Source organism: Alosa alosa, chromosome 17 (genome assembly GCF_017589495.1).
Source record: "Alosa alosa isolate M-15738 ecotype Scorff River chromosome 17, AALO_Geno_1.1, whole genome shotgun sequence".
Lineage (NCBI taxonomy): Eukaryota > Metazoa > Chordata > Actinopteri > Clupeiformes > Clupeidae > Alosa > Alosa alosa.
Genome location: NC_063205.1, coordinates 31,644,845 through 31,666,488, shown reverse-complemented (window position 1 = coordinate 31,666,488; position 21,644 = coordinate 31,644,845). Strand labels below are relative to the sequence as shown.

Here is a 21,644-nt window from a genome sequence, read left to right as displayed (position 1 = left end):
ATATATATATTATTTATAACGGCGTTATTCCCATCACTGCCAATCACACTCCTGATTACAAACCTAATCTAACCATATTTGTGACCATAGTGGTGTCTTTCTTAATCTATTTAAGTACAACGTTTGTAAGATGTTACTAATTTTTTTTTTACACTGTAGGAATCACATAATACAACACATTCATAACAAAACTATCAAATGTGTGACTACAGTTTTGTTTTAGTATGGGTTTCCTCTGTAAAAGAGACTACCATTTGACGTCACAGCCTGCGGTTAAAATCCTTAAATTGGACGTATCTCGGCTTTATTTTTGAGGCAAAAAACGTCACTCATAACAGCCTCCAGTTTTTTATCTGAAGACCTGAAATATCTACTGGAATTTTGTTTCTTTCTATTACACCTGCCTGGGAATCCGTGATATGTGGCTAAGCTGCTGCCTAGCAGGTAAAACATGTTTAAATGGCTATAGCCTACATTTAAAACAATTTATTAGCTAGAAATTATGTCACATGTCTACATTCAATGCTGTTGAAGCCACTTTAGATCCAGTGACACTGCAGTCATGAAAACGGAACGTCACACTTCGGTACTCTATTGATCCAACCGCCATATTGGATTTTGTTGAAAGCATGAAAATGTTCTCACAGGTCCCAAATTTTGTCCAATCTTAACCAAACAACCAACTACACATGAGCCTCACAAAAGTTACTGAATACATTTTTCATTGTTGAAAGCTTTTGAAATGAGCTCCTATCTTTTGGTTCCATGACATGAAACCTGCTGTAAGTGCTTACAGCCATGCGTTTTAAGTAACATCAATTTGCCATGACAAATCTGGGCAGTTTTGTTGTGTAGCCCCCTCATTGCTTCTTGCAGATATACTTTATTGAATTTGTTTTCATGTACATATATTTTTAAATAGAAATGGTTTAATTCACTTTTTGTTTCAATAAATACAGAATGTAATATGGATACATGGACACATAGACACATAAGCTTACATTTTACACATACAGACAGCTACAAATAGTTTGCTTGGCTGAAGTCTAAATATCCGCTTATGGAACAGCTTAATATAATTACATTGAGCAGTGAACAGAGAAGAAGTGCTGCTTCCTTTTGTTTTCTGAACAGATAACTGTGCATTTGAAAGAGGTTCATGGAAAAGCACACTGACTGTAATTTATCACTCTGCTAGCTAAATTTTCATGCAGAGGAACAAATCCTGACTACAACGAATTCACTTAACAAGTTGTAGCCTTGCCATGCCAAATCCATACTATACTGGGGTTAATTCATAAAAAAGCAATCCTCATATTTACTCAAATTAAAGGAGCCATACATCATTTTAGTTTAAAACAAAAAGAAATATATAAAACAAAAATACAACTAGGCAATTAATCAAAGCAACAGCTGTCCAAATTAAGTTAACGGTATGTATTGTAAACCGGAAAACAGGTCTAATCATATCTGCTTGTTGAGCGATAGAATTAATTCTGACATTGATTCAGCAATAGGCAAATTGGTAATAATGTTGACCTGCTTTAACATTTCATCTGTATGTTATTGTTTAGTACAAAAGCATATCAAGATAATTTTTTCACAACCATCAACACTGATGTAAGGGTCTATGAGCCCCATCATACACCCGACATAAAGCACAACGCAAGGTTTGTTCTTAATTTACACCCAATTCAGTGATTAATTTTTCGCCATGAGCCCCCCCTTTCGCACCCAGGGGTGTGTAAATTCACGAAACAGGTGTTGTCTGGCGCATGATCCTAAAATCGCTCTTACATCCTCTAATCCAAGACAACCAAGAACCAAGAAAAACCCTTCCTTGAATTCAAATTCCTTCAAATGCGCTGACTGTCAAAATACCAACACACTGTTTGGTGTTGCACTGCTTGCTGTTAAAGGGAATGTCAGATGTCACTCTCATTGCTTTAAAGGATGTAACGCCCAAAACACCCCCATGACTGATTAAGAAACACAAGAACAACTCTTTTGAACAATGCGCCTGGCCTCTGATCACAAAATAACGTTGTTAAATGAGCGAATGTGGACTGCACACCTTCTGACCAGGCGTTTCCGTTCGCTAAAATAGAGTCTTATGTGTCAGAATCAATTTTATTGCTTCACAAGCAAATGTGATTAACCCTGTTGTGTGAGCCTTGTGACATTCAGCAAAAAGCCAATTGATGTTGATGCAGAAACAGTCATCCACATATATTTTCGTCACATAAATATGTTTATGCTATATGTAGTCTTTAGCCTCGGCTGTCTTGGCCAAAACTGGTTCAAGCTGGTTTGTGTTATTTTATGTTTGTGTTATTTTAAAACAACCTCCACTCTTAACACAATGCTCGGGAGTATTTTAGATATGTTAGAGTATGCAACATAGACAGAGATTTGGTACTGTTTGCCCATTTAACGCAGAATGTCCTAAGTCTGTGACTGATCACATTATTGGAGCAACCAATTTTAAACAAAACTAACTAAGTTCAATAGAATCACAGTCGTCTACATAAGGGGAAGTGGCTGATATAAGAAGGTAAACATAATAAAGCTTAACATGGGGCATATAAGCAAACTAGAGCTCAGCTTTCTACTCCATTGTTTCTGGAAGTTTCTCCTATTCATGTTATTTAAAACTACAGCTTTAGGTGCATGAACGTGGGGTCTCATGAACATGCCCCCAGAGTGTAGCGCTTACAGTATAGCAGCCTGGTTGCTTTAGCTGTCGGCTGCAGCAACTCGAGCTGGGTTAATTTTGTCCTTCAATTTTCCTAAGAACATCCCACGTATGCATAAATCAGAGGAGTAGAATTTCTTATTCTGTGTATATTCTCAGGTGGAGCACAGTTTTAGCCACAATGTGGTTTCTACAAACAATGCCATGTTTTCAGGCACATAGTGAAAGTTACACCTACAGTAAAACGATTGCTAACATGGTGATCTGTACATCTGACCCCAAAATAAAAAAAAGACTTTCCAGTGTAATTCCACATTTTCCTTTAGATTACATGAAAGTGTGTATAAACATATAAGCTGAAGGTGGGGTGGGTTGGGTGTCAAACATATTATGATAACAGTGAATGGTGCATGCCAATGTGACTAGAGCTGGGCTACACAATTTGCACTGCATTGTTTCTTTGATTACACTGGTTACTTTCAGGCACATTCACACATCACACACTCCCCAGTGACAGCTTTGAGAGATATTTGCACACTGGGACATAGCCTACATTAACACATTATTATCACTGTGAAGAACATAAACTCAGTAATGCTTACTACTACATGGTGTACTAATGAATACCAAAAATCCCTGATGGAATTACAGTTTTGCAATGTTGTTGCAACTAAATGGGTATACATATTATATAAGAAGTATTTTTTGGAAATGTATTCTTTTAGGTAAAGCATGATTAAACCTGGGATAACTTCATTTGTAACTTGAATTGATGGGTAATACAGAAGGTGTTTCTAAGAATTGCTTCTCTGTATTTATCTACATATTACGGGCTCCAGACTAGCTTTTTGATTGGTTGCACTGGTGCACCTAACCTTTTTATTTAGCTGCTACCATAGATATTAGAAAGCTAGATACCGCATTGGGCACGAGTTCTATTAGGTGGCATATGTAAACGCGGCAGCCATATTGCTGGGGGCAGCATGTTTACTATTGTTTACTATGTCTATGGGAGAGTGACAGCAACACTTGTCGCAATCAGAGACACCTGTTTGATTTCCAGTCAGAGTCACATGCTCCTCCATTGGCCTCCAGTTATTGTTGCCCCCACCAAGATGACGACGCTATTTACGTATGTTTGGGAGCCCAATGCGGTATCTAGCTTTCTAATATCTATGGCTGCTACAGCACAACATTTAGGTGCACCCCATATGCAGTGTACAGGAATATCTGGACCACAGCCAATCAGAGGCAAAGACCTGCCCCATCTCTCTCTCTCTGATTTAGACCACAATATGATCCTACCATGAGTGTGAGTTCAGTCAAAGGTAGTGTTGTCACAATACCAAAATTGTTTCGATACAGATACCAATTGAAGAATTTAGAAATTTCATGAAATACGTAGGCCTTATCTTGTTGAAAAACAACACTGTCATTCTTAAAAGTCTTGATAACTAATACAATTATGTATTGTGACGTTTCTAATTTCAGGGTATTGTGATACTTTTGTAATGCAACACTAGTCAAAGGAGAACAAACGCTTAGTTTGACAGCAGCAGATGCGAGGAAAGCGTTCACCCTTATGACGTTAGGTGCACCTGTGTGACCCTGGAAAGATTTTAGCCACAGCCTTTACAATTTTGGTCGCACTCTAAAGCCCTGATATTACCTACAATAATTACCCAATAATGTTCTATAATTTATTGATAATAGTTTAGGTGTGTCTTAGTAACATGTGCATCTTAGCAACTTTGTGCATGTTAAATGCGCTATACTAAATAAAACTGACTTGACTAGTATTTCACATGTAGCTTGCTGTGGTCACTCTGAAAGCAATGTGTCAATAGGCTGCTACTTTTTTTACTCAATATGCAGCAAAATTGCCAGCTTGATGGTACAACCTGACTACACTGTACAATATATTTCAGACATGTGACTCATTTAGATCAAGGTCTACAGGTGATAACGTGAAAGGAGAGGCACAGGAGATCTCTGGCTGTGGAAGGAGGGGTTTCAGGAGGGGGTTCTCTGTCCCATGCTCCTTTCTTTGGGTTAGGGCTGGGTCTGGATGGTGCAGTAGTAAGGATGTTTCTTCATCTTCTGGGCTCTCTCCGATATGAGATGGAAGAGAAACCAAAGTGGGTGCTAGAGGAAACAATGAGCGAGACACAGGGGTAGAAGGACAAGAAATGGTGTGAGGTGACACGTGAGGAGGTGGAGATAGTTGGTTGCTCAGTGTGGCCATTTCTTTCATCTCCTTGCTCTCTGCTGAGGTAGTAGTCTAAAAAACAGAACATACATACTCTAAGATAGACATATGTATTGGCAGGCAATAAATAAAAGTTGTTTACAAAATACAACTGCACATATGCACCTGTGGGCAACCAGGACTTTCCAGAACTGCTTTCACAGCAACACTGGGAGGAGATGCAGGAGGACTAGGCTTTCTTTTCTCTGGGGGAGATTTACAACAGGTCTCCGGCTGTGTCTCAGTGAAAGTTACAGAGCGCTTCTGTTCCCCGTGAGCTGCAATAAATCACACAGATTCATACACACACTCCATAAGTCATCCTGATATACATAAACACACTACACTAATGCACAACCCCAATGTAACACAAAACTAAAACCAGAAAAAAATGAAACAGCGCAAGTCAGGATGTGTATATCTTTCCTCACTCAAACACTCAAAGCCTTTTGTCATGTTAAAGAACCAATTGCACTTATACAAGGATTTCTGTCATCACCATATTGTATGATGAAGAAAACAGTAAAACATAAGGTTATGAACATAACCTTCATTCTCTGAAGGATAACACGAGACGTTAACCAATGGGAAGTCATCCCCACATGATGTCATCAATTTGAACCTCCAATGGGAATTTTTCACAGGCCTTACACTATAAGGGCACACCACAATTAACTTGTCCTCTTTTAGACATTCTGAAGCATCCAAATGCCTAGGTTCAGAGTCCCTTGCGTTGGCCGTGAGGCCCCTTTGCGTTGGCCGTGAGGCCCCTTTGAAAATCAGAGGTTTACAGGCCACGGTGGCCTTGGTGCCCCCTTCTTTCAATATTCTGCTTTGCGTCCTACTAATAGCGATTTTTATTTAGCCTGTGGCCTGTCAAAATAATCTTAGCATTCACAGCGCAAATTAATTTAGTATTTTACGCAGTGGAGAAAGTGACAGCGCAAGAGAAAGTGCGTCCAAATTCACCCATTCTCAGTTGAATTACTCGCGAAGTAGCCTATTCATCACACAGACATCACAAGTATCACATGAAAGAGCTTTTTCTCAGCTTTTACTTCACGAACCCTTCTTTTAACACATGACAAACCATAGCAATTTGCAGTGAAGTTCGACATGCATGGATGTCTCCAAATTTGAGCTTTAAGTTTTACAATGTGTTTAAATTGTTCCACATGATTTCATAACGGCCAAATACAAAATAAATGTTACAAATATCGCCTAGATATTAGTAAATCAGAGGACAGCTGACTAAGAGTTTGTGAAAGTAGTGATCACAAAATGCTAAGCATGCATCTAGGCTATTTGAGTTTCTTAAAGCTGAGCTGTGCTTAAATTGTTCAATACATGATTTCATAGCAGGCCAAATATAAAATAAATGTTATATATAGCCTTGATATCTGTAATTATTAGATGATCAGATGATTTACAGTTCTATGTAATATGCCATGTTTCATGTTTTTGTAATGTTTCATAGGCTACAGTGATGCAGGTCTACTGCAGTGAATAGGCTAAATACAACTTTGATCATGTCAGGCCATAACCTCTCTGCATTACACCTCGACACGCCATCACTTGTGAAAACGTCACCAATACCACCCATTTTCAAACAGGATAAGCAGAAAGTCACGCATCTCTTTCCTATACTGTATGCTATCGAAGTAAGTCAGCTATTTCTGTCCTTTTACGTGTACCTGTATATCACTTAATATTAATTTATATACGAACCAAGACGGCGGATTCCTAAAGAAACGCAAGCACACACAAAATACGTGTATCTAAATGAGCTATGTACCATAAATGACATTTTACCGTGACTCGGAAGGCTGTGTGTTCAAATCCCCTTGGAGCTCCAATGGAATTTTGATTTCACGATGTGCCGCGTGAGAGGGCACCCACCAGCACAGCACCAAACTCAGAGTGCACAGTAAAGAAAATAGGATTTTGAAGGCAGTCGATGCTCCTGCTAAGAGCCAAACCAGACTTTGTTCAAATCTACACATCTATGGCTATTGAAAAAGGTTCACTTATGAAATTTCGAAGTATTAAAAAAACATCTTTATTTTAGAATTTCCGAACGAAAGGGGCTGAAATTGGAGCTTTTACGATAATTCTTTAAAGTATTCCACACTATCGATAGCATAAAACACACTGGCAGGAATAATTTAGTGGGACGCTTGTCCACAGTGTTAGCACCCACACCTGAAGGTGTGAAAGCAATTAGCCCCAGCACGGCCTGGCTAGCTCGAACGTCTGAAGGGGGCTAATGAGGCTAGAAAGGGTTATCGTCTTCAAAGAACCAAGGTTATATTCATGACCTTACGTTCACTCCAGTTCAGTCAAGTTCACTCAACATTAACTAATGGAAAAACATACTGTATCCTATAGCCCCTATTGCAACGTTGGCTATGTATTGACCTAGAACAAATCAGCAGGGTGTTACAGCACACATGTGGCTAGTAGTGAGGACAAATTGACAATACTGAACAGGCAGAGATCCGAAAAATGCGATGCGGCATCAGAGCACAGCGGCTCCAAGGGCACTGGTCTGGTCCTAACAGCGCAATACCAGGAGCAAATGAAAAGACACAGTCAGTACTGTGTGTGGCACACACGGCGGTGTCTCTCTGCTGGTTGACAATGTTGCACAAGCATTACACTGACAAACACACACATCCGATCCAGGTGTTGTAGCGTCAATGAACAGTGGCAGTTTGCTTACATGCGCGAAGATGAAAAACACAGAGCAGGCTACGGATGTACTCAGACTGCAAAAGCAGGCAAAGGTGTTGCCTGAAGCCAAGCTTGTGCTTAAACAGATTTGTTCTATTCAGAGGCCTTTTAGTGGAAGAGCCATTGTTTCAATAGTGTACGGCCAAATGCTAATCCAATAGCAGATGAACAGCTTCTCTGTCTTGAGTGGGGCGTGTTCGGTAGGTGTAGCCATGGAGTGCTTTCAGTGGGCAGAGTTTGTGTAACCACATCTTTTCTTGCTGGTTGTGAAGGTGAAAAGCAGGTAGCTGGGTCATTCTACAAAAAAGATGGACATGCTTGTCCCTTACTTTTGCAGACCTTTAAATAATTAAATAAACCTTTAATTAACTTAATGGTGGACGCATTTCAGGATCTTCGGATATTTTTTTATGACTGCTGTGGCTAAACAAATGTATTTTGTGCTATAATTACCAAAAAAACTTTGGAAATGTAAAGTCAATTTGAATAAAATGCAAATAATGTTGCACCCACAGTCCACTTGTTTTCCATGGCACGGTGCGCAATCCAGCCTTTACGAATCAATGTTGATAAGGCTACATCCCCTGATATTTGGTCTGCCTAAACATAACAAATATACACTTGGCAAAATGCATTTGTGCGGTGTATATAATTAATGTCACAACTGACTTTAATGCCTGTGAAAAGCACTTTAATGTGTCAGATAGTGGAGCAGACGTTTTGCAATAATATTAGTAACTAATAACATTCGTTTTAGAATACCGTATCTGATATTACAGATACAGCTCTATAAACTGTCAGATGGTTTGCGATAACAACATGCGCATTCATAATGTTGTGGCGAGATAGCCCGGCAGTGTGCATGATGCACGCATGACGTACAGCAGCCACCTCAAGGTTTAATTTGAAGAGGGGGCTTACCGTGGAGTCCTTCTTGGAGATCGGGCCTATCCTCTGCGGCGGTACCTCATCACACCTGTTCGGAGGTCAGCAACCCGTGCAGAGGCCCGGTTCAATGAAAGCCACAGGGAGATTCATTGCTACATTAAGCATTTGGCATGCTAAAGAGTCGCTTTGCTTTCCTATCCTTTGGCCTACGGACCGCACCGCAAAGGGCAAGCAACATAATAGTCACCTCTGCAGTCCTCTACAATTTGGCAATCCACTGGGATGAGCCCCGTTTCCTCCAACCACAAGGCCTTGGATTTGAGGACTTTAATACCTCTAATGGGCCTGATGCTGCTGATCTAGCAGGCCGACAGTGCATTTCGCCAAGCCATTATTGCTACTTTCAGTTTTCAGTTGCATGGTAAACACAGAGACCAGAGGGGTATTTCACAAAGGCAGAATTAAGACATCCAAGATAAGTGATAAAGCGAGGTTTGACATAGCGTTGTCTGGTCATCCTAGCTTCCTAGCTCAACTCGTTTCACTAATGCCAATCCAGAGGGGTATTTCATAAAGGCAGAATTAAGACATCCAAGATAAGTGATAAAGCGAGGTTTGACATACCGTTTGTCTGGTCATCCTAGCTCAACTCGTTTCACTAATGCCAATCCAGGATGAGTAGGAGCGACTATGTCAAGGCAGGTGTAAGTAATTCAGGATGTGTGCGCGTTCTCGTTTCTGCTCCAAAGTGCCCACGGTTGGAATAAAAAAGACGCGGAAAATAGCGTCATTCACACAAAGTGAACAACCGCTTTTGATATAGACTAACAATGAAGTAAAGTTATCCTTTTTGGAATGGGGAATCATGGCTATTTCTGTAAAACAGCAGCGTGGTAGACTAACTGAATGCAAATTTACGTATGAACCCACGTGTGAGTACTTCCTTGTCTCGGCACGCAACATCATTAAGAAAGCGCTTGCCACTGCAAAGATGCACATAGTATGATATACCTTAATATTATAGTTGAAAATACCTTCGAAAACTTGCCCCTCCACTTCCAATCAACTACAGTAGGCTATTCATCAAACGTCTATCAATAAAATAAGCAATGAGTACCTAGGCCTATGTTAATAATTATAAGGCTATCACAATTAAAATAATAACCATATGGTAGTAGGCAGACAATCTGTTTTGTTTTGCGAGCAAATACATTTAGCAAATAGTTTATAAATGGAATAAAGCTCCTTAAAATTAGCACGGAGGTCTGATGTGAATGACCGCTAGCTGAACCAATAAGACTACATAATTCCCATTAGAATTAACTTAGCTTGGCTGTTAGCCTGGTCGGGACCAGGCTAGGTGCAGAGAATAAATCCCCATGGTAATTTATGTGCCATCTCTTTTGTGAAACCAAGTCAAGGCTAAATTCATCCAGGATAACCTAAAAATCCCAGCTTAATCCCTTATCTAGGTTTTGTGAAATACCCCTCAGATTCCTCACAAAGACTGCACCCGATTGGTCCGATTCAATATGTTTTGGAGTTGGCAGCTTTATCAGGATGCATAGTCTTGTGGTGATTGGTTGATAGGAAATATACATAACATTTACACTTCACAAACTTTAAAGCTGATTTTTCTCAAAGCTTGTTTTTTTTTTTTGCTGAGATGATAGCTTTCACATTTTGGTCAATATCTCTTGGTTGGCTAAACGGAATAAAACAAATTACCCCTTGTTTTAAACCCTAAGGTCTGTGGATTATGAATATCCAATAAAAACATTTTTTTTGTCAAACTGGACTCATTTGTCGTGGCACGCCCCAAAATGTTATTTATTGATGTCTGTAGATGGCTCGTTTGGATTACTTAGATTTCAGATGTCAAATTTCAGGTTAATCACAGCTGTTTATTTTGTTATTAAAATGTTTCGCCTAGGATTTATTTAACCGCAAACTGTAAATCTGCCAATTTCTTTCCAACTTTACCAAAGTCATTTTGACTGTTAAAATGTTCATTGGGATTGGTGGTGGGGGCATTCCTGATGATGACCACTTTAGTGTGCCTCATGGACCAGTTTTAGGATGGGTCTCTCAAGATAGTGCGGAAAGGGGTGGGTTTGGGCTTGTTTTTATACTCCTTGTTGCAAAGGGGTCATTCAGTACTGTTCATTGTGTGTTATCGGTTTTGATTGGCAGCAGGGCAGTTCCTCCTTTTAGTCTATTTTCTTTTCGTTATCTCTTGTTACCCCATATAGGCCTGCTAAATTAAAAAGTGATTGGATTGGCCAAATACAGTATAGCTCAAAGCATGAAGTGGCTATATTGGTGCATAAGCACCTGAAATTTCTCTTCATAAAAGAGCAAAAGGACAAAGAGGGAAGAGTGATTGGAAGCTAAAAGAGGGAAGAGCTTGGAAGCTAAAATTAATGGAGTGAGTCAATTTATGCAATATTTAAGCTCCAAATGTGGAGGACCTAGGTTTCTTTCATAAAGTGAACAAACTAGTGCCTATTGTTATGGACATATGATTATAGTGGGTGATTTTAATCAACTTTTGGATGGGGTTTTTGATAAAACTATACCCTCCAGAATTATTCACACCTTCCGTAAAGTTGACTAAAAATAGATATGAAGAATAATCTTTGCCGATTCATTGTAATCTCACAATGAATACAATGAGGAAAAATCCAACCTTGAAGAGAAGCTAATTTAATCTAAAAAAAAATGAAAATCTCATAAAGAAATACATATTTTTACCAAGTGTCCCATCTAATTTCAACTTCTTTAAGTTAATCAGAGTCTCTGTGAACTTTCAGAAGTAGTTCATGACTTTTTTTTCACTAAGGTATGAAAATAAAGTGACACAAAAAAAGAGAGCAAATACAACGATTAAAGGAGCTAGAGTCCCAGCTTAAGGAAAAGGCACTTGCTGAGAAGCATACTGACCTACTATTGAAGCAATTGTGTCACTTGACATTTTAAATAAATATAAGTAGAAGTATACAGTTAAGAACAAAATTATTCATACCCCTGGCAAATATTGATTCAATGTTGATTTTGTCTTTATCGATATGTTTGTTCTGACTGAAAATGACACTACTACATGTCAAAAGGTTGTAAGACAATGTGGTAGAAACAATGGAATCAAAAAAAGAAGCATTTTCATTTTTTTACATTTTTATGAAAAATGGCGTGTCCAAAATTAAATAATCAATGGAAACATCTTTATTTGCATTCACAGCTCTCAAATGGTTCTTAATAATAATACCTACCAATCCTCTCCATGTTTGCACAATGATTTTTCGATTGCACCTTTTTAACAGCAATCTCGGTTTTGAGTCAAGAGCGATTATTTGCCATCCCTCTAGTATTCTTTTGGGATGTTTTTCAACCAGGGCGACCTGGTGACCTTCTCAAAGTAAACGGTAACACTAAAGCAAGAGGCTACACTGAGATTCTGAAGGAAAAGACAGGCAGTATGCCAAGAGACCTGCCCCAATAGGCACTATTGGACCATTAAACCACACAATGATCCAAAACATACAGCCAAACAAGGCAAGAAATGGTTAACCAAGAACAATATCAAAATTTTTTAGAGTGGCCCAGCCAGAGTCCAGGGTCCGTATTCACAAAGCCTTTTATCTTACCACTAGGAGTACTCCTAAATCGCACTAAAATATTTTAGCTAGGAGTTTTCTCTTAAAAGTCATTCACAAAGCCTTTCAGACCTACTCTTAGTAAGGAAAAATGACAACTCCTAAACTAAGAGTGAGTCTTCGTTGCTATGGATGACATCATTACTCATGCACGAGCTTCACTGAAGTGACCACCTTGATTGGCTGATGATTGTAACGCGGGAATGATTACAAACACCTCCCTGATGATGAGTGACAGGTGACAGGTCTGAGAATGTGTGCGCTACACAAGTAGTGCGAAGGACGGAAGATGATGAATAAATGAATAAAAAGGCCTAGCCTAAATGAATAAAGAGTAAGGCAAAACAAATAGCCTAGTAGCTTAATGAATAGGCCTACGGATTGATGCAGTATCTTTGCAACATTATTAAATTAATCTGTCACCATATGCCTACGTTTGCAAAGAGGAGAACATTTTAATTTGATTCACAATGAAACGTTACATTTAATTTACATGTTGACAATGAGTAGTTTTGGTTGATGTTGGTGACGTTATTGCATCCCTTTCATGCCTACAATGCAAAATTGTTCCCTCGCGATTGGAAGCTCATGTTGCCGCATACGCATTTCAAAACATCGCGACGTGAAATGCCACAAAAAGCTGTTTGTGAATAGGTCTTAGTGAGTTAGGAGTCCTCTCGACTTCTTTTAAGCTGTCCCAGACTTAGGTGCTACTTTTAGGTCTAAAATGCTTCGTGAATTACTTTTAGTGAAAAAAATAGGAGTCCTAAAGTTAGGAGTGACACACCCATTATTTTTAGGAGTTGCTCCTAAAAAACTTTTAGCTTTAAAATTCTTTGTGAATACAGCCCCAGACCTCAGTCCATCAAACAAGTGAGTACAAGGCCAGAGTGATGGCAAATAATCGTTCCTGCCTCAAAACCCGGATTGCAACTAAAAAGGTGCGGTCTACAATAATTGTGGAGACATGGAGCAGCTTGGTACGTATTATAAGAACCATTTGGAGAGCTTTGATTGCAAATAAAGATGTTTCCAGTGATTATTTTAAAAGGGTATGAATAATTGTAGACACGCCATTTTTCATAAAATTTTAAAAAAAGATAAAAATGCGTATTTGTTTGATTCCGTGTTTCTACCACATTGTCAAGTATATACTGTATACTCTTTTGATCCCATGAGGGAAATTTGATCTCTGCATTTATCCCAATCCGTGAATTAGTGAAACACACTCAGCACACAGTGAAGTGAAGCACACACTAATCCTGGCGCAGTGAGCTGCCTACAACAACAGCGGTGCTCGGGGAGCAGTGAGGGGTTAGGTGCTTTGCTCATGGGCACTTCAGCCGTTCCTACTGGTCGGGGTTTGAACTGGCAACCCTCCGGTTACAAATCCGAAGCACTAACCAGTAGGCCACGGCTGCCCCACAGAAAGGCAGAATATGCACTATGTAGGCTTAAAAGTAATCATGAGAGGGGGGGGGGGGGGGTCTGGGAAATTATTAGCTAGACAGAGCACAACAGGAGGATAGTTCCTGTATGCCATACCAGCTGTTAAAAACAAGAAAGGTGACTTGGTGACAAACACAATGATATTAACAAGGTGTTTGTGAGTTTCTATACCAGCTCTATAAATCTGAGGTTAACCCAGGAGGGAGAGACTATGATGCCTTATTTCCAGAAACTCCCAGAAATGTCAACAGATCAGAAGGAGTTTTTGGACCGTGCTATAGTGGTAGATAAGGTCAGAAGTGCAATTTTCTCAATGAGGGCTGGAAAATCACCTGGTTTAGATGGTTTCCCCACAGAGTATTATAAGAAGTTTACTGATAAACCGGCTCCAGAGGTGTAGATAGATAGATAGATAGATAGATAGATAGATAGATAGATAGATTGTAGGAGCCATTTTGAGTTCATGTTAATTTAAATTAGTGTGCTATTGGTTTGCACTGGTATATTTTGTTAGACGGTCGAACTTCGGTACACATGTGCTTTATTATGTAGGTCATTTTTTGCCGGTGTTGTTTGACCTGGCGGTGAGAAGGTCTTTTGAAGTTAAAGATGGTCGACACACTGATCAATTCTGTTATGTGTATAACCCCAAAAACCATTTAGAAACATGGAAATTGACTGGGAGTCTGCCTGTATTATTCTATCAACCTACCCCTCACCTGCCTGAACAGATGCCTTGCCCTGCAGGACCTGCCTTGTTTTGATAGGCTACTGTGAATCCCATGTCATCTACCTGCAGAAAAAATGCCGTGGAGGTACAATTTAAGTTTGTATTCAGTTTTGGATAGCTTGACAAATGACAAGGAGTTTGTCAATACGAATAAAGTGTTTACTGCCTGTCAATGACAATGTACAACATCAGTCCATTTCTCAATGCTTCGGTTTACATGTAGGGCTACCCTCATAATATGCTACTGTGTCAAGTGTGGTGTCCATTTGAAGCCTTGTTAGTGGGGTATAGCTGTAAATAGCGATTTATTTTTACTGTACGTGCAGGCCTGTGGGCTAGCGTTAAACCCAGACAAGTTCGGTTTGCAAAAAAACTGTTTATTATTCGACTAGCATGAAAACAAATCCCATCAAACGGTCGAACTCGGTACATTCATAGACTCCAATAAAAACCCCTAGAGTCGACAGGTCATTTTGCGCCGGAATTGTCCTTTAAGGCACCTTGGGCCACGCATTGTGCATACTATGGAATACAACCCTAGTGGCACCCCTGATCACATATGGAAGTCACTTTTGATAAGAGTGTCATCTCCTCAACCACTTCTAGCTTTGCCTGTCCTTTATTGCTTTCATTTTACTTAAGCTAGCTAGCCATCTACCACCAAATGTCAACAATAATGAGCCCTGATACTGCCACAATCTTTCTCTTCTGTTCTTCTCCATTGTCCCTGGGGTTCGTTTGTGTTCACATGGCAGCATTTAGATTGGAACAAATGATATAACAAACCTATGTGACCTACAATTTTTGTTGACAAACAAACCCACCCACGAATAAATTGTTCCCCACTTAGTCACATTTGACAGTTGAAAACACTATCCCGAAGTCGCCTCACACTTAACCCAACATTTAAATTATTATAAGAGCTCTATATGTGCGGGTGTGTGTGTGTGTGTGTGTGTCAAGTCTCTAGGGTGGGCCTACTCTCCCACTCTCCTGTTCTTGTGCGTAACACAAGCCTAATATCAGACATTCTTTTGAAATTCAAAACATAGGCTAGCTAAATCAATAGGCCTACTCTGTTAAAAGTTGAATGAACACGTAGCCTAATGTGTAGGCCTACACAAATGTAAGCACACTTAGTTTTCCCGCTACACCAGCCTGATTACTTTTTCACTGCAAACGAACCGCTCTGGAGTTTGATTGGAAACGAGCCGAGACCACCTCCCCCAGGCAGTCTCGGCCCGTTTGTTTTGTTATGAAACAGAGTGTGATTGCTAGCCTAGAAATCTAGACGCACCCTAGTGGCAGCAAATTATATTTGCTTCCAGGGCTAGTCTAGCAACTCTCCGTTGGCTTGTGATGGCTTGATTGATGAGTTGCAACGGTTTGGCTTGAATTCCCTGCTACTTGAAAACAAAGAAGATGGATGTTGCTGTTGGCCAACAGTGTGACACAATTTAAGCTTGTTTTAAGATGGCAAAAGTTTGAACTAGCCAACTAGCTCCGCTGGTGGGAAAACGCATGGGACTCAGCGCTGTCCTATTGCATGCAGAGGGAATTTGAAAGACAACCAATTATCTCGCCCCTCTGACTGAGCACTGCGAACGGTGAGTGCCCAGACCCTACATTTTAATGTGGGTCTGGCTCGTCAGGCTATGCGATTGCTGCTTTCACACTGGTCTTTGGGGGAATGACTCCACCTTCTGATTCAATGACTCAGGTATGAAAGCGCCCTTAAATTCACATGATACAATGACTGAACATCTATAAGACAGAAACATATGTCTGTCTGTTACTGTGTTTTTTGTGATATCTGCCGAACTGCCTGTCCGACTGATTTCAAACTTGGCAGGTGTCTTGCTATGGGCACGAGTAAATGCAGTGCCAAGTTTGACACTGTTCGGATAAGAAATGCAAAAAATATTGTTAAATATATCTGTAAAAGAGGCACACATTGGCTTTTGCCACTCTACTGTATCCACTCCCTTCTCAGACAGCACTGTAGGCTACCAGAGAGGATAGAAGCTGAGCTTTGTCAGAACTAAATCAGAGTAGGCTAACGGTATAAAGTTAAGTGAGTGCAAGATGTGTAGCCTCAACAATAATCTTGTATGTGGTTTGCTTGCATGAAATGATACTGCGGATTTTGCAACAACAGGCCAACAAACACAGGTATGCAGTGGCTATTCAAAACAACGTAAAAAATGATGTGCAATAAACACACTCGAATAGTCCATGCTACTTTGGACTGTCTCTATAATAATAAACAAACTTCAATTTCGACTACAAGGTCCCAAATTGAAACAAGCGATAATGGTCCCGAATTTAAGGATGTTTCAGAATGTCACCCATGCAAAGCATAACCAGCTACATACAACGAGTGGCAGACAGAGTGTGATGTCACTTATTGGCTACCAGAGACTGTTTTTGAGTCAGATCGTTGTACATTTCATATGATGATGCATCATTCCACAAAAAGAGTTTTTCTATACTTTATCATCAAGTTATTCAATAGGCTAAACATATAGCCTTGACTCTAAACAGCTGTTAGGCTCATGTCATTTTGGTCTGTAAAAAATGTCTAATGCAGCCATGCTTAAATCCTGCTCACTTCAACTTTATTTTATTATAATATAATATAATATAAATATAATATAATATAATATAATGTTCAGTATTCATTATTAAATGTTTAGCTGGAATGATTTTTTCCATATCATCCTTTTTTTAAAGCAGGCCTATTTGCGGGCATGTAATTGGGCTACATGTTTTCTACAAGAATAGCATGTTTGAACGGGCCCTGCACTAGTGTAAACAAACATGTTTATTATATGGGTGTGGGTAAAACATGGGTTTGATGTATAAAATGACATAATAAAATTGTCATGTGGATACAGTGCAGCTTATAGTTAAGAAGTTATGGTAGGTCCCAAGGCATGGGTCCTAATGGTAGGTCTCAAAATGCAGACCAAATGACCAACGCAACTACTATCAATAAAAAAGAAAACATGCTTTTCCATTAATTCCATAATTGGCGTGCTCCTTAATGTCCCATAGTGGCTTTTACATATCACTGCTATTGTAAGAGTCAAAGCGTTATGTAAGACAGACATGCAGAGCATCCAGATTGACAAGTTTCACATGAGTTCAGCAAGTTGCAAAAGGAAATGGAGTTATGTCTCACCTTCACAGTCCAATAAAGTTTCTTATGTATTCAAATGGGGTGTAAACAGAACAAAATGACAAGGTCAGTTATAAGCATCCTAAGGGAGAAAACCCTGACCTAAGAACAAAACTTGCATAAGTGTATGCAAGTACCTATTTATAGTTTGTTAACAGTGTATGTAATGCAAATACTACAACACATTTATAGTTCAGTTATTAAGTGTGCATTATTGGTGTAGTTTATTTGCATATGCAAATGAGCATAATACAGTTTTAGAGAGCATACACACAGTAAATCGCCAATAAACCTTCTTTTTTCCATAACCCTACCACTCATACCCTTTCACACACAAACAAATACAAACACAAAGTTACCCAGTGGTCTGTTCTTGGGTTGGATGCTCCTGCGCGTGGTGGAAAGTCTAGCTCCACTGCGACCACGAGACTCTGTTGGCACCTTCTGTATGGACAACAGGGGGCGTCGCAACTGTATATCCACAAATGTATAGATATAAGCACAGGGACATGTACATCCGGACAAAATAATTTCTGCCAGTACTACACATATCCTGGTGTTTATTCTAGCTTACCTGCCGCAAGCCACGTTTTCTACCTAAGGGTGGTTGGATCAGCATATTTTGTTGACCAGGCTCACTCTGGACACTTGCCACCCTAGAGAACATATACACATGCAATTGAACACACAGACAAAAACACACTGTCAGGTAAGGTTTGAAGATGACAATGCATTTACTGATAGAGTAGAAGAATAGTGTACATGCACACACCTCCCGCAAAAAGGGGGACTCATTTCCTCCTATTTCCACAGAAATTTGTGCTTTGGATGATTTAGCCTATGTCTGAATTCCTCTGAGTCTGTGACAATTTGAAATTATCACTTAGTTAGATAATTAAGATATGGTTTTGATATGATACGGTTATGATATGTTTTGGGATGTACTGTAATATTAACCATTTTGCCCTTGAATACATCTTGTGAACAGATGTTAAGTGCATTTTAAAGATACTGTTATGAGGTTCTTTGGATGTTTGGATAAATCCAGGCTAATGTGATTAAAAGAAGGTACACCATTTAAAATATTACTGGCTTCACGTCACATATGATATTTTTGTACTTATCTACTGACTGGCCACAGTATAAAACTAAAAATGTTTTGTATTATACATCAGCACACGTGAGAGTGAAAATAGGTTGAAATGTTCAACAAATTTTGGTAAGGATAGCCTCAGAAAACAAGAAAATGTAATGGTTATGTGTCTGCCGTGTCAGATATGGACATCCACAGGGGTTATGGGAGATGGAGTGAATAAAGATGAATTAAAGATTGAAAGAATTCCCCCTTGAAAGTCATCACCATTTCCTCAATAATACATATTACGAACATTCATGCCCAAATGCAAAAGTTTTTGCTCTGGAACTACATATGTCAAAAGGCTGAATGATTTGAAAGTTTCAACAGGTGCATAAGTATAAGCAAAACATTTAAAGAGCATAAAGGTGCTCATTATGAGATCGTTTTTTTTCTTTCTGCTCATGTGCCATTTTCACACTGGCAAATATTGACAGTGAGACAAACTACAATTGTAGCTATCATATAAAAAATAAAATGTAATGTCAGGTAATAGTAAAATTTAGAACAATTGAATGATTTGAAAGGTTCAATCATGCATAAGGTTGCATAATTTGAATAATCAAAAGCAACATATAAAATATCCAATAAATGACTTTATTCAGTATATACATTTACAGTTCCCAATGAGTGAAACACAATTTCCAGTCAACACATAAAGGTGCACACTAATCCCAGCGCAGTGAGCTGCCTGCAACAACAGCGCTCGGGAGCAGTGAGGGGTTAGGTGCCTTGCTCAAGGGGCAGCACCCACTGGTCAGGGGTTTGAGACCGGCAACCCTCGGTCACAAGTTTTCCTGCTTTGGCCTCACAGTTATCACTTCAGGTCCTTGCTTTTACTGAAACATGGATTAGACCAGAAAACACAGCCATACTTGCAGCGCTGTCAACTAATTATGTCTTATCCTATACCAGTCCTTTATCTGGTTGAGAAGGTGGGACATGGTTTCTTGTCTCTAATGACTGAAACTGAAACAGTTTCAGCCTGCACACAGCTATGGCACATTTGCACATCATGCTATCATTATAACTGGTATAAATGGTAAAAAATATATCTTTAACTAATATGAATGGAAACATCCACACATAAACCATAACGATAACATGAAGAACGATTTTTGTTGGGCATCACTTCCAGAGTGATTTTGAGAACAATAAAAACCTGACGGCCAAACAGAATCCATCAAATTTTAGCCATTCATCTAGCCTGGCGAGCCAGACCCACATTAAAATGCAGGGTCTGGGCACTCACCGTTCACAGTGCTCAGTCCGAGGGGCGGAATAATCAGTTGTCTTTCAAATTCCCTCTGCACGCAATAGGATGCAATAGGATATTTGTTTTCAAGTAGCAGGGAATTCAAGCCAAACCGTTGCAACTCAATCATTATGTTAAGCCCACCAAACGACTCTATACACGATTTCAATGGCCTGATTAAGTTTCGATTTCTGGAGCTCACAAGCCAACGGAGAGTTGCTAGACTAGCCCTGGTAGCAAATGTAATTTGCTGCCGCTAGGGGCGCGTCTAGATTTCTAGGCTACCATTTATCATCAACGGGGGAGAAACTTTCCTTATTGTTGGTCAGTGTGGATGCTTTTATCATTATAGTTATCTGTATAGTTGTTATCTTTCCTGGTGTAAATAGCCCTTAACTGTCCATTGTTTGAATATTCATTTGGACAATCCATTCCTCCAGTTGAATTACTGTCCCTACTTAAAGCATAATCTAACATGTGTTCAGTCCTCCTACTCATAAAGCTGTACTTCTGCTAGGTACTTGAACTACAGAAAATCTTGTAGTAACTGTATAACATGTATCTGATCATTGCTTTATCAGATTTTCCGTGCTTCACCTGTAATATCCTGCTGTTCCTCCTCCTACAGTTGTTTCATCACAATCTCAGAAGCCTCTCAAGCAATTTGTCCTTGATGGCAGATGATGTAAATTAATTTAGGGCTCTATCTTGCACACCAGCGCAATTGACTTTGTATACTCGCGCTTTTGTCTTTCCTATTTTGCAGTCAGCGCATATTGGAATTTTCCCTCCACAGGTACATGCGGGCCCACCACAGGGTTTCAGCGAAAAAGAGGGGGCATGTTCCGGCGCAAACGGTCCCTGTTGATATTTTGCAGTTTCAGAAAACAATTCCGCCACAGACCAGGAACCTCCTGGTCTAAAGTCAGTGGCGCAAATTCAGATGCTATTTTAAGGGTGCATGCATGGCCACAGGCCTGCATTAATGAATGCTATGCACACCGATCTACAGACACCCTGTGCACAGATGGAAACATTCAAAGCCTTGATAATATTTGTCCATTTCCCAGTTTTGTTCGTGCATTGGTCAACTAAAAATGTAGTAGCCTATATAGTACATCTACATGCAATATCTTTACAACAACAACGCCTAATTATTAATTTGGACAACTTTATACAGCCCTATAAAGGCTAAAGTTACCTTTAGTTTTGTTCCAATTTACCGTTGTGTATGGCTTTAAACATTGTGTGCGCTTTAACATCAGCCTATAAGCATTATTCCAGCTGCGCTAAGGTTTTGACAAGCACCACAATTTTGCCTACCTTGTTGTAGCCCATCTGAAATAACTCCAAACTTTGCTATGTTTCCTCCATCCTTTCGTTGTTTTCAAAAAAGTTTTATATCCATGATGGCCTTGAAGTCTTGAGTTTGTGAATTCGCTTAAATAAGCTTATTATGTGCTGTTAACCAGCAACCATGGACAGTAAAAGAAAGCAGCAAGTAGCCTTGACTACAATTTCTGTAGTTGCTGTGTCCATTCATTGTTATTCTCTCTCCTGCTCAAACAAAAGTTGTGCGTGCATTAAGTTGATGATAACGTGTTTACAAACTCTACTTTACATAAAATATTGTAAATAGCCTACTGTCATGCAGTTAATGGGGATACTGTGCAGAGT

General features: G+C 39.5%; 1 protein-coding gene across 18 annotated transcripts in view; it reads right to left on the bottom strand.

Annotated features, from left to right (window-relative positions):
• Positions 1–867: 867 nt before the first annotated feature.
• Positions 868–21,644, bottom strand: part of LOC125310846 (protein unc-80 homolog) — a 285,921-nt gene continuing 265,144 nt past the window's right edge. For 15 of the 18 annotated variants that reach the window (XM_048268576.1, XM_048268587.1, XM_048268582.1 and 12 more), the window contains 5 exons: positions 18,152–18,233; positions 17,937–18,048; positions 17,581–17,601; positions 5,070–5,221; positions 868–4,976 (listed from right to left, as the gene is read on the bottom strand). In XM_048268576.1, the coding sequence (XP_048124533.1) occupies positions 4,620–4,976; positions 5,070–5,221; positions 17,581–17,601; positions 17,937–18,048; positions 18,152–18,233 (724 nt within the window). In that variant the 3' untranslated portion in view covers positions 868–4,619. The remainder of the gene's footprint in view (positions 4,977–5,069; positions 5,222–17,580; positions 17,602–17,936; positions 18,049–18,151; positions 18,234–21,644) is intronic. The other 3 variants (XM_048268581.1, XM_048268580.1, XM_048268585.1) reach the window with 3 other exon arrangements.